Source organism: Cygnus olor, chromosome 4, assembly GCF_009769625.2.
Source record: "Cygnus olor isolate bCygOlo1 chromosome 4, bCygOlo1.pri.v2, whole genome shotgun sequence".
In the NCBI taxonomy this organism is placed as follows: domain Eukaryota; kingdom Metazoa; phylum Chordata; class Aves; order Anseriformes; family Anatidae; genus Cygnus; species Cygnus olor.
The window spans coordinates 65,163,149-65,175,308 of NC_049172.1; the positions used below are offsets into that span (position 1 = coordinate 65,163,149).

The 12,160-nt window shown below is 39.8% G+C and overlaps 1 protein-coding gene and 1 long non-coding RNA gene across 2 annotated transcripts in view; one reads left to right on the forward strand and one right to left on the reverse strand.

Annotated features, from left to right (window-relative positions):
* The window catches only part of LOC121069722, a 21,432-nt gene extending 19,119 nt beyond the window's left edge, over positions 1-2,313 (reverse strand). The window contains exon 1 of the long non-coding RNA XR_005819578.1: positions 2,215-2,313. This is a non-coding gene — a long non-coding RNA (uncharacterized LOC121069722). The remainder of the gene's footprint in view (positions 1-2,214) is intronic.
* Positions 2,240-12,160, forward strand: part of WFS1 (wolframin ER transmembrane glycoprotein) — a 35,378-nt gene continuing 25,457 nt past the window's right edge. The window contains exons 1-2 of the mRNA XM_040556151.1: positions 2,240-2,780; positions 4,324-4,518. Of these exons, the coding sequence (XP_040412085.1) occupies positions 4,329-4,518 (190 nt within the window). The 5' untranslated portion in view covers positions 2,240-2,780; positions 4,324-4,328. The remainder of the gene's footprint in view (positions 2,781-4,323; positions 4,519-12,160) is intronic.

The window sequence follows — 12,160 nt, forward strand, 5'->3', positions numbered from 1 at the left end:
TTAAAGATTTTTCTCTGGACTGTTGAGAAACTGCTTGTATGCCAACAATGCTACAAATGTGATTTCAGCAGTATGAAAGGTAAATCAGTTTGAATTGACTGATTTAATAACAAAATGTTGTATGTAACATTGCTTACCATGATGTCTTCTCTCTACCGTTACAAATTAAGTTTTCCAAGAAACAGACTTTTTTTTAAACGTTTCAATAGTACACTCATACCTAAATGCTGGAATACAAATTTCGCAACAGAATGTAAAAATGTCAAGTTTGTATCACATTCCAGAGTCACTGCAGTTTAACACAGGCTACATATGAGCTGCTTAGATCACTAGATGTCCCTGTTCATGTGAGTTTCTAGAACTCCTTGATGTTTATATGGAAAAGCCGTTAATTTCAGCCTATAGCTCAGTACCACACCTAAGACATTCAGGCAGTCACTCAGATCTTATCCTATCTTGAATAAACAATGTTTACAGAAATCAGCTAAAGCCAATACCACTTTGTAAATTTACAAAATATTTGTAAAAGGATTATTGGTTCTCTAATACAAAAAGCAACTGGCTGAACTTCAAGCTTTTTTGTTTTTGTTAGGATTTTCTTTTATTCATAGCACATAACTGAAATTGAAAAGGTGTTGCGATGAGTTTTTACAGTACTTCCATGGTTTGTCTCTTTAGCTGAAACAAATGGCAACTGTAATTACGCCAAATGCAAATTAACATTTGTGATAGAGTGAGAGCCAAAGTGAAGTTAGCGAAGTTGGTATTGGTTGCTGCCACCATGTTTCAGCTTGGTTTACTCTCCCTCAAGTTACGTGTATTTATATACCCGCGTACATAAAGTATGTGACAATCCAGTCACTGTAGAGGTTTAGGTGTCATTTTCTAAACTCAGGAGCTGATTAAGTTCAGCAATTGCACTAATATACATATCCACTGTACGATCACTCATAAACAACCACAGAATGTACTTTATATAGACAGCTTCACTGTTAAACTGGTTAGTATTCAGTGGAGACAGTTTTAACCTTGAACTGAGCTCCTCGGGAACGGCTTATGCCATGTGTGACTGTGCCTTGTGTTGGAAAGGAGCGGACATAAGCAGCAGAGGGAGGCTTTATTTTACACTTCCTTGTTAGTTACTTTTCCAGCTACCGCCCTCATTTCCACCTGTTCCCAAAGCAAGTTACATCCGTTAAGCACACCCACTAAATATCAAATCAATTGTATAAAATAATATCTTAAAGCAAATGTGAATAGCAGGGGGAGCAGATTGCAGCAGTAAAAGTTGTCGTATCAGAGCTAAGTCGTACTGTCAGAACAAAGAAACAACTGAACTGATAACACAATACAGGCGTTTTAGGTTCCTGCTAAAACTATATTAGATTCAGACTGCAAAAGCATCTTCTGAAAAGTGACTGCTTTCTTTTTCAAAGTTTTATTTTAAGTAACTGGAAGCCAAACTTCATGCTCATTGATGTTTATTTCGGGTAAAAGGTATGATTTTGTTACAGGTTCCAAGGTATGGACATAGTGAATAAAGAAGATGCTGGGGACTACATTTTTGTTTGGGGACTAAAAAATAAAAAAAATGCAGCAACATCAACTAGTATTTGCTGTTTTAAAAATGAGACATATCACAGCACCCCATGATCCGCTGCAAACTTGGAACTTATGAAAACTCAGTGACTAAATTACTCGTATAAATTACTCCAAAGTTGAAATTTCATCTCCTATTTTGAGTTTGTGAGGCTTTTTTTTTTTTTTTTAATTAAAGGTGTTCACAGTACTGTGTAGAGACTGATTTATTTTAGGTATCTCAGAAATGAAAAGTAAAGTAGTATTTGTAAAAAGAAATGAGTTTACTACCAGTACAATGCCAACACTTTCAGATACGTACCCATTTCACTACCAGCCCAGCAGCTTTCAGTGTATGTCACAGAAATACAAGCACATTTAGTAGCAACTTTTAAGTTCATTTCTTAACTTCATAGTTACCACTTTTTTCTTCCCTTCTCTTTGCTCCTTTAGTTCTCTACAAGTACAGCCCGGGGGAAGCAGGTTCAGCCTGCCCCAGCCGGCAGCACCAACCCCCGGCCACCTCCTTGTTCAATAACGACGAGGTATTTCAGCAAGAACCGGCCCAAATCCTCACTTTTGTCCCCTAAAAGCACAACTTAAGGGCCTATCTCGAGAAAAAGGCTTCATCCGCACCTCGGACGCCTCAAGGGGGAGCCGTGAGGCGCGGCCCAACGACGCTCGGTCCCCACCGCCCTCAGCGCCCCGCGCTGCCATTTTGGAGCTGCCGAAGCCCTCCCCGGCCGCCCCCCTCATAGCCACCAGCCCTCAGCAGGCAGCCCCCTCCTAAGCACGGGCAACGCCCGCTGCCGGCACCCTCTTCCCGGCCTCTCCCCTCCCCCGGAACAGCGGGCGGGGAATGGCGGCGGCGCTGCCCCCTCGCAAGGCGCCGCGGGAAGGGGGCCGCGGCATGGGGCGGGACGGGGCCGCCCCTTAGGGCCGCCGCCACCGCCCCACTCGGCGCCCAGCAGCAGGCGGAGAAACTTTCCGCCGGCAGTCCCTGCTGCTGCCTTCCCCCCGCAGGGCTCGGGGGAGGACAGCCCGAGCTTCCCTGCCTTCGTCCCTCCCGCTCCCCGCAGGGTTTCTTGGCCTTCTGGGTGAACCCCGGCACCGAGGGAAACTTGGGGAGTCCTTTATAGGACGGGGAGAGCACGGAGCGGCGTTTGAGAGGGGAGTGCTTTTGGTAGCTCGCTCAGCCCGAGGTAAGTCCCATCCGACTCACAGCACTCCCACGGACCGAGGCCTCCGGTGCCCGGTTCCCCGTCCCGGATCGGGGCCGCCCCACAGGCGCTGGGGGTCCGCAGTGGGGCACATCCCCGGGCTGGTCCTACACTGCTCTGCTTCCCTGGGCCAAGGTCACGCTCACAACAAGATGCTGAGTAACTTTTGTGCTTGTATAGTGGTTAAAAATACTCTTGATGGCTTACTGGAAAGTATTTTAATCTCTCTGTTTTCCTAGGGCTTGTCCGAAGGTTGGGTGAACTGAGCTGTGTTGGTTTATTTATAACTTGATAGAGACTTAAGACAGAAATGCATTTCTTTTTTTCAGTAAAACGTTTTTTGGTGGTTTAAGTAAGTTAATTTTGGCAAGCGCGTTGTCTAAGTTGCAAAGAATGCTGTGTGCTGATAATACAGCTGGTACTTCTCGCATCCTGCCGTGATTTTAGTGCTCTCTAATTAGAGGTGGAGATGTTGCCTGAATTAGGGACTGCATTTTCAGTTTTGGCTTATTACTTCCACTTCTGTGAAAACATCTTTAAGCCAGCATTCTGAATGTACAGAATTTTAAGAATACAGCTTGTAGGCAGACACCTTTTACAGTGTTTGCTGTGAATTGCCACACTCCGGGGAAGTTGCTTTTGAGCAGCTGGAGTTACTCCGTGTTGCGCCGTGGTGGTGTACGTGTACCTCTCTGCTTCCTGCCTTGTAAAAGCTAAGCTTTCAGTAAGCACTTACATGAAAGTTTACTAACGTAAGTAATCAAACTGCAGAACAGAGATCCCCTCCTCGTTCAGGAGAGGCTTTACAGTGGGAGTTCGGGCCTTCTCTTGTAAGGAATTGTAAGGCCTCTCCTTCCCTGCCTTACTGTTTTCAATGTAAAAGCTCTTTAATAAAATAAGATAGTAGCTAAGTAGTAAATCAAGTGACTTTATTTTGTATCTTGTCTGTTTCAACAAAGCGTGTCTTTGGTGGCGTACCTCCTCACATTTCCAGTGTCATAGCTCCACATCTCCTCTTCCTTTGCCTTATCCTTCTCTTCTTACCCTGCTACCGAATTGAGGTGGTGGCTGTGAACCAGGCTTTTGATATGAAGTGATTTTTCTATTGCTTTAGGATGGTTGATATTGTTCTATAAAAAGTTAGGGGCTAGTCCTTTTTTGTTGCATGTGGAAGTGCAACATTAGGTTCAGATAAATTATTTATATGCAGTTTTTATGGGATCGATTCATGATTTTTATTTTGTCAAGACTTGAAAACCAATTCTCATTTAGTTAAGGAAAAAAGGCAGTAGATGTTCTTGCTTAATTATACATATATGAAGATTCTTATTCAATAATAACTGCTAATGCTTAGAATTATTCAAGGATGTTTTTATATGTCTTGTGGTTGCTATTGACATCCTTGCCCTTTTCAAGGCTTTTTGTTGAAATAATTACATGAATATATTCCCACTTTAAGTTTTATTCAGTTTTCATGTATTAATCATGTTACCTGATAATTAAGTACAGTTCTCTTCTTTTGCAGCTAAAATGAATTCAGATCCTGATCCCCAGTCAAGTCCTCCTCAGCCACAGCAACATCTTGGAAGGTCCCAGCTGAACGCTGCTGCAGTGGACCACAGCGAGAACAATCGGAGGTCAGGACCACCCTCAGGAGATGCTGCAACTTTTCCTTCGGGTTCTGACTATTCCCATAGCAGGGAGAAAGCTGAAAAAAATGGTAAGCATAAAAGCAATTTTTCTGCAAAATTGGGTTATGGTAAACATAAAGAGAATAAAGTATGTACACACATTCAGCTCTTGCTTTAAAGAGACACTGTCAAGTAAAAAAATAAATGGCTCTAATTTCTTAACGTATTGTTTTGGAAGAGAAGTTTTTTGCTGCTTATTTTGTACATATTTTTGTGTTTTTTTCCATCCACTTTTTCTTACATACACAGAGAAACAGGAAAGAAGTTTCTGTGAAAAATTGGCAGGAAGAATTAAATGTAATTTAGCAGAATATTAAGGTTTCAATTTAATTTCTTTAACTAGTTTGACTGCTTGTTAACTGTAGCTTTAATATGAGTTTTAATCTGGATGAATAGATACTACTGTAATGTAGACTGAGGGAATAATAAACTGATATATAAAATGGGAGTGACAAAAATAAAGTTAAGATTAGCAGTCAAGAAGATTAAGAATGAAGATACATTTTGAAAGGCAGAAGAATACTTTTTCTTCATCATTGTGAACCCATTCGGTTTCATGAACTTTGAAAACTGATCGTGGGATGAGAGAAAAGTTTCTTACAAAAAGTAGAAAGAAAAGTATCTGGCTTCGGTGTTCAGCTGCTGAGTTCCACTTTAAATTCGGTTTGTAATCTAACACTTCTGCAAGAAGTTTGCTATTCCATGTATAACACAGTTACTGCTGTTTAATTTTCTTTAAAATTGGACTTTCAATTCTGAAACTGTGTGCATGCCTTAATACTCATGTATACATATGACTTGCTTTACTGAAGGTAATAAAACTATCCAAGAATTTAAAATTATTAAATGTGTGAATATCTCCATGTCACGCATCGGATGTAGGTAAGGCCAATATCGTGGCTGTGTTAGTGTTTCTTACATCTAATTCAGAATTGACTGCTGGAACTTTCTTGGTTCTTTGGTACCAAAGGGCTCGTTCCTGACAGAAGAAAATAAAGAAAATTGATACCTGAATTTCTAACGTGCTTCAAGGTATCACTACAGACTTTGTCATCTCACCCACCAGTAAAACAATTCAGAGATGTTGGAGAATTGACAATTCTGACATTAATTACATGATTCTTAATTTAGGATTAGTGCTAACAGCTGTTTTCTTCCTTTCTTCATTCCTCGGTTTCTTAGTATGCTTCAACAAGAAGAGAATAGCAACAATATTAGGAATGTGGTATGGAGTTATCTTGCACTTTTTTATAGTATCACTTAAAATGGAAAGGCATAGGTTTCTGCTGTTGGTGCCCACATTCATGCAAGATTCTGAAAATTAATACATACTATCAATATAGTGTTATTTTAAACAGAGATTCTGTCAGGTATTTTTTAGCTAATCTGGAGATTTTCTATTCTGTATCAATATCGGGCTTTTAAAGTCATATCAAGCTTTGTCTCAATCCTGTCTCTTTACAGGCCTGTGTATTTACTGATGATCTCTGTGCTGGTTTTTGTATTAAAGGTGCTTCTCTTTGTGCCCCTATAAAAGAGGACTGTCAAGAATTGATATATTTCTTCATTTCAGTTGTTACTCATTTCTGATTATTTAAATCAATTCCTATAAAAATCTTTTCAGTACTGGTAACACTGTCATTGCCCTTTACATCCCCTTAATATACTCAAGTATTTAATGCTGTAGAATGAGCTACTATTGCAATTCTATCTTGCCAGAGTCTCTTAACAGCCAAGATTTGAGCGGATTTGGGTACCAAGTGTGTTCAGTGAGAGCATGTTTCTTCATCCAGTATTTTCTTCTACAGTACTTTTAGACTTGAACGATTTGTCATAATACTAATAGTTTCTAGAACTGAAAAACTCTCTTAAAGAGAGGTAGCAGAGAATTTTTCTCCTACCCACAGCAGCAGTGGACATCAAAACTTAAAAACAGGGATTTAAGTAGCACTTCAGAAAGAGAAGCACAAATCCACAAAAGTTCACACATTCATATATCTGCTTATTGAAACATAAACATGAAAATCTCAAATTGAAAATTGGCACTTTGGCAATCTTCAGAATATTCAGACAGAATAGATATTCATTTGAATCACTAGAGCCTTTACCAATAAATTATGTTCCAGTTGCTGATAGATCTAGGAAGAGCAAAGGATCTAGTCTCATAGCCATGACGTGTAGCTGTTGCATTCTGGTTTTATGAAAGGACATAGAACAGATGCTTTGAGAAGAGCTATTGCCACTTCTTCCTTGGAAAAGTAAGCCAGTTGCTTTGAACAGTCACTGTGTGTCACTAGTTCCTCTGATGACTGCAACCGATGCAAAAGAGGACAGATAGGACCAACACATTGGTGTACAGAAAGCTATCACAATAAGAATTATTAAAGGTTTAGAACACTTCCTCTTTGTGACTTAAGTATCTCACAATACAAATTTAAGCTTGTAGCATTTTATACAAGTAATGTAGTCTTTTATTAAAGTGCTATGATTTCAGATGGAGGAGGAGTGGTGTGCTGTGTCTGCTGTATGATGATCTTGAAAGACAGTTTCACCTCAAACCTACCTGCCACGTGTCCATGTGCCCCTGCAGCCAAAGAGGCAGATCCTGTCCTGGGCCTTAGGAGGAGCACTGCCAGCAGGTCGAGGGAGGTGATCTTTCCTCTCTGCTCAGCACTGCTGAGGCCACTCAAGGTACTGGGCTCGGTTCTGGGCTTCACAGTATGAGAGATGTGCAGCTGCTGGAGAGAGCCCAGTGAAGGGCCACAAAAGTGATTAAGGGACTGGAGCATCTCTTCTGTGAAGAAAGGCTGAGAGGTGGGACTCTTCAGCCTAGAGGAGAGGGGGCTCGGTGGAGGACTGATACAGTCTGTTTTCAGTGGTGCCCAGGGACAGGACAAAAGGCAACGGGCACAAGCTGAGACATGGTAGGTTCTGTCTGAACACCAGGAAGCACTTCATTACTGTGTGGGTGACTGAGCACTGGCACAGGTTGCCCAGAGAGGGTGTAGAGTCTCCTTCTTGGAGATTTTTGAAAGCTGTTTGGATGTGGTCCTGGGCAACCTGCTGTAGGTGGTCCTGCTTGAGCAGGGGTTGGACCAGATGTCCTCCTGGGAGCCCTTTCAGCCTCATCCATTCTGTTACTCTTGGAATATTCTTGCCAAAATATCTGTATTTCTGATACATGCTTTTCCTTACATTTTCTGCTTATGCATACTGTGTTCAAAGCTATAGCATTGATATGAACATGAAGTAATTTGTTTCCAGGAAACACCTATCTTCTTCTCCTGCAGCTTTATCGGTATCTTGCGGCATAATCTAGCAATGGAGCCAATGCCCCTGGCTCTGACTCAGTAAAGCACTTAAGCACAATACATATCCTCAACTGCGTAGGTACTTCATTTGGGTCAAAAGCCTATACTGAAGGCTTTTTCTTGGCAGTTTTTCAGTTCATCTTAGGCTAAGACATCATTAGTTAGTGTTTGTTATTCCTTATATAATCAATTTCACAATAAGGGGTAACAGCAATAGTAGAATGTATTGTGTAAATCAAACCGGGATTTCATGGGAAAAAATACATTCAATTGATGAGCTTAAAGTGATTTGTAATCTTTTTTGTTGTTTTGTTTTTAATGGGGGTTCTTCTACCCAAAGCTGTTGTTTTCTCTGCAAAACTTCTGCCTACATAAGTTAGTGCTTTTGTGTATGGAATGAGTTAGGAATGAATGCATATCATCAGTATGTTGACTCTTGTGTTGTTGTTTTCTTTTTTTAAAGAAAAACTAAGTTGTTACTCTTTCATGAATGTTCCTGGGCAGGAAGTTTACTGGTGAGCAAAGCATATGCACTACTAATTAAGGTTTCCAAAATTTTAAAACCATTGAGTCATCAGTATTCATGTAAGCAAATTACAGGAGAGTTGCCAGTTGCTTAAATAAGTTCTGTCATTGTTTTGGTAGTCTTCATCAGTAGGAACATGGTATATAGCAAAGAAGACCAATGGCTGCTTGCTCATGAAACTTGAAGTTTGTTGAAACAGACTAAGACTCAAATCTTCTAAAACACTTCTGTGCCTCTCCCAGGTGCACATGCCCTCAATTTCTATCCATGTGCTATGTACCTTGTAAGAACACTGGGTCCTCCAAAATAGGCTTAAAAGCATAATTCTTTCTAGTGGAATTGTTTCCCATGTGTGTACATGGATCATGGCTTTAAAAAAAAAAAAAAAGCACCATCAACATGTTCACTTAGTCAGCTGAGTATCTAGATCCTGCTCCTATTAATGTTTTTGGAAGAGTGAAAGAGGCTTATGAATCTCTATTCTAGGTAAGCGTGATAATGATAGGATGCTTGCCTGGGATGTCTGCGTCCAAGTCATTAGTTTGAGTCAGCCATAATGGTAACTTGAGCTGGACTGACTCTCATCCCAGCTTATCTGGAGGTGCTTCTCTTTATTGTAGGGCCTAAACTGCTTTCAAGTATGCAAAGTGTCTTTCTTAAAAATTGTTAGCGAACTGTCTGCTGGTCAGCAATAGAAGAGAAGGTAAGAGGACATTCTAGGATAACAGAAATCTGGTACGCAGTATGAGAGTGACAATTTCGTATATGTGCATGAAAGGGATTTTATTTGTGTAGGTTTTTTCTTTTTACATTGTTCACATACATTTGCTAGCCAGTACAGCTGGAGAAAAGGAATCAGGTAGGATCTCAAAGGTGAGTTTGGGAAGTTTTGAGAGGACTGCAGAACAGAGTTGCAGTGCTTCGAGAAATGTCTCTTTGGTTAGAGGAATATTTTTCCTTTGTCCATGTTTTTGTTATTAAGGCAATATACACAAATTTCTTGCTCCAGAATTGAGAACATCGGGGGGAGGTATTTTTTACCGAGAGCTTTGAGGACAGAAAAAAGTCTTATGTTTGTAGATGAGTGGATTTCTGCATGTACTTTGGAAGGTTAGAAGGTTTTTTGTATCTCTTAGAGGATTATTTTATAAATTGTATGACTTAAAATTTATAAATAGTACACACAAAAAAACACCTTGCAAACAATTTACAACACTGTAACAGCGTGCCACAGTGCATCCCCAATACATTGCTAAATGAAAGCTAACAAATAGGAAACATTGCTAACTTACAAATATTTTCCAAATGTTAACCTATTCCACTTAAGGTTACAAAGAACCTTTGCTTCAAAGCTCTATTTTAGCACTTCTTTGTCTTCATTTTCTGGCAGTTTGCTTATACAGGCTAACTCTGGAGACAAAGTGAAATGTTTGTGCAAAGCTTGAAGAAAACTCAGAAAAATCTTTGATTGTTACAAAGGGAGGATTATGCCTTGAAGTATTAATTACTTAACAATTTATCTGTCATTTTATTGATGTCCCTTCAAGCTTTACCTGTAATTACTAGGGCTTCTGGAAAGCTCATTTGCCAAGCATTACTGTGGGGGAGAAAGGATTCTATACAAACCAAAGTAAATGACTGTATTTTCAGATAAAATTTTGGGACGTAGTCATAATTAGCGAAGAACAGTGGAAATCAGCATTTTTCAGGTCTGCTGCTATTGGTGTCAGTAAGGTTCTGTTTTTACCATCTGTGGAAGTAGGATTGGATGCTCGTTTATGAGGAAGACTATTCCTTCCTGGCTTTTTTCACTATTTATAAACATTTTCTTTGGCAGATAAACAAAGGCTTACAGGTCCCTTAACAGAAGTAAGTCTTGCATCTTTGAACCTGATGCTGGCTGGGTATCTGGGGGTGGCTTAAGTATAAAAAAAAAAGTTTCTCCACAGGTAGATGAAGTTTGTTTCTTCCCCATTCAGTCCTACCACTGGGCTGTGCCAGCATAATAAATCTTTTGCCCACGCAGTGAGCCAGATTAAGGAAAGTGCCCTGTCTGGATCATCTTCTCCATAATTTTTACAGGTGGATCAATTCCTTAATCTGTTTTAGTATATGATAACAAAATGTTTGTTCTAGCAAAGTCCCAAGGTGTTAGAAGGATAGAAATGAGCAGTAGAAGGGAAAGAGCTACATCCCCGTGAATACATTGTGTAATGAATGTGTAGTCAATTGTTTAGTGCTGAGGATCCAGGGTTCATATTGTATCTATCTTGTAGGATTTATTTATACCAAACTTCAGCTGGTCTAAATTACATCTAGTAGTTGGAAATACATTTTTTCCATTTAGTTTCCTCCAGAAGGCATCCAGTATGTGTGCTCCAGCGTGCTAACAAAATGCATTAAATGGGACCAGCTGGGAAGTTAAAAGCACATTCCTCATCTGAACCAAGGCTCTAGCAGAATGCGCCTGAACTCGGCAGCAGCAAGAACCTCTGGAGACCGGCTAACCTCTGCAGATATTTTGCAGAGGTTTTGGAGGAAAACATTTGGAAGTGCCTAATCCGTACACTGATGTTTAAATAAAACCGCAGCAAATTAATGCATAGGAGAGATTTGAAACCGTGTTGTTAGAGTGGCCCTTTCCAGCAGCAGAAGGCTTACTTCCTTACAAAAGTTAGGAGATGAGAGTGGAAAAAGTAAACTGGGAAATGAAACCAACCCTTTGCAAAGTTCGCTATTTGAAGTGCTTAGTGAGCAAGTTAACAAGGAACTATGGACCTGCAAAACAACCTTTTATTTTTTAAGGGTCATCTATTTTGATGGTAAGTTAACGAACCGATAGTGTCTAAGTTGAAGAGCATCCATTGCAGAATTACTGAAATTCTGAGTGTTGTGCAGGTTGTTACGATAACTTCAGGTCTTCACCTACAAAAATATGTGGGCTTGGTAAGGTTTATGATTGCAACTCTTTCTCATGTTGCTTTTCTGCAGGTTGATTTTCTTAGTTTTGTTTTGGTGGGGAGGGTTAGCAGTGTTTAATTTCAACTGAGAAATGACAAAAAGCTTATTTACTTTTAACTCTCCAGTTTTGGAACATGTTTGATCAAATCTTTTATTGATAAATTGGGATAAATCTGAGGTGCCTGCATAGAAAAAGTAGCAGGGCTATATTATTAGTCGTGTGTAAAATTATTTTAAATTACTTTAAATGATCATTGTACAATAATAGCTACGCTAGAAAAAAATACCTTTTAAGAATAGTTTTCCCTCCACTTTTAAAATTTATACTCTCTATAATATCATCACTCTTAGTCTTCCGCCTACATGCTTTTTTCACTGCTCTCCTGACAATTTGCCTTCATTTTGTGGGGGTGCAGAAGTTGTTCCCTTTTCAATTTAATGCTATTTGATGACTTGCAATTGTGGTGTGACTAAGACTGTTATCGTATCTACAAAGCCGTTGCTGCTCCCATAGGAAGCAAAACTGAGTCCTAGACTTTAGCACTTCTCTAAACAAATGTTATTCCCCTCGCTCTCATCCTTGTTATCACCTTTCAGAATAGAATGCCTCACAGTGTGTGCTTTTACAAATATATTTAACTGTTCTTGGGGCAAGCAGGACTGTCTTAAGATTACTGTGTAAGTAGAAGTACACTTTGAAAAACAAAAAGTGCATTATACTCTTAATTGTACCCAGCCCTTATTTTACAGTTAGAGAAGAATACAGAAGGCTTCTGAATGGATGAAAGGATTGAACATTCGTGGGTGAGCAAGTAATGGTCTGAAGTAGTAAAACCATTTATTAAAACAGCGATGTTTGTTTTACAAAATGTT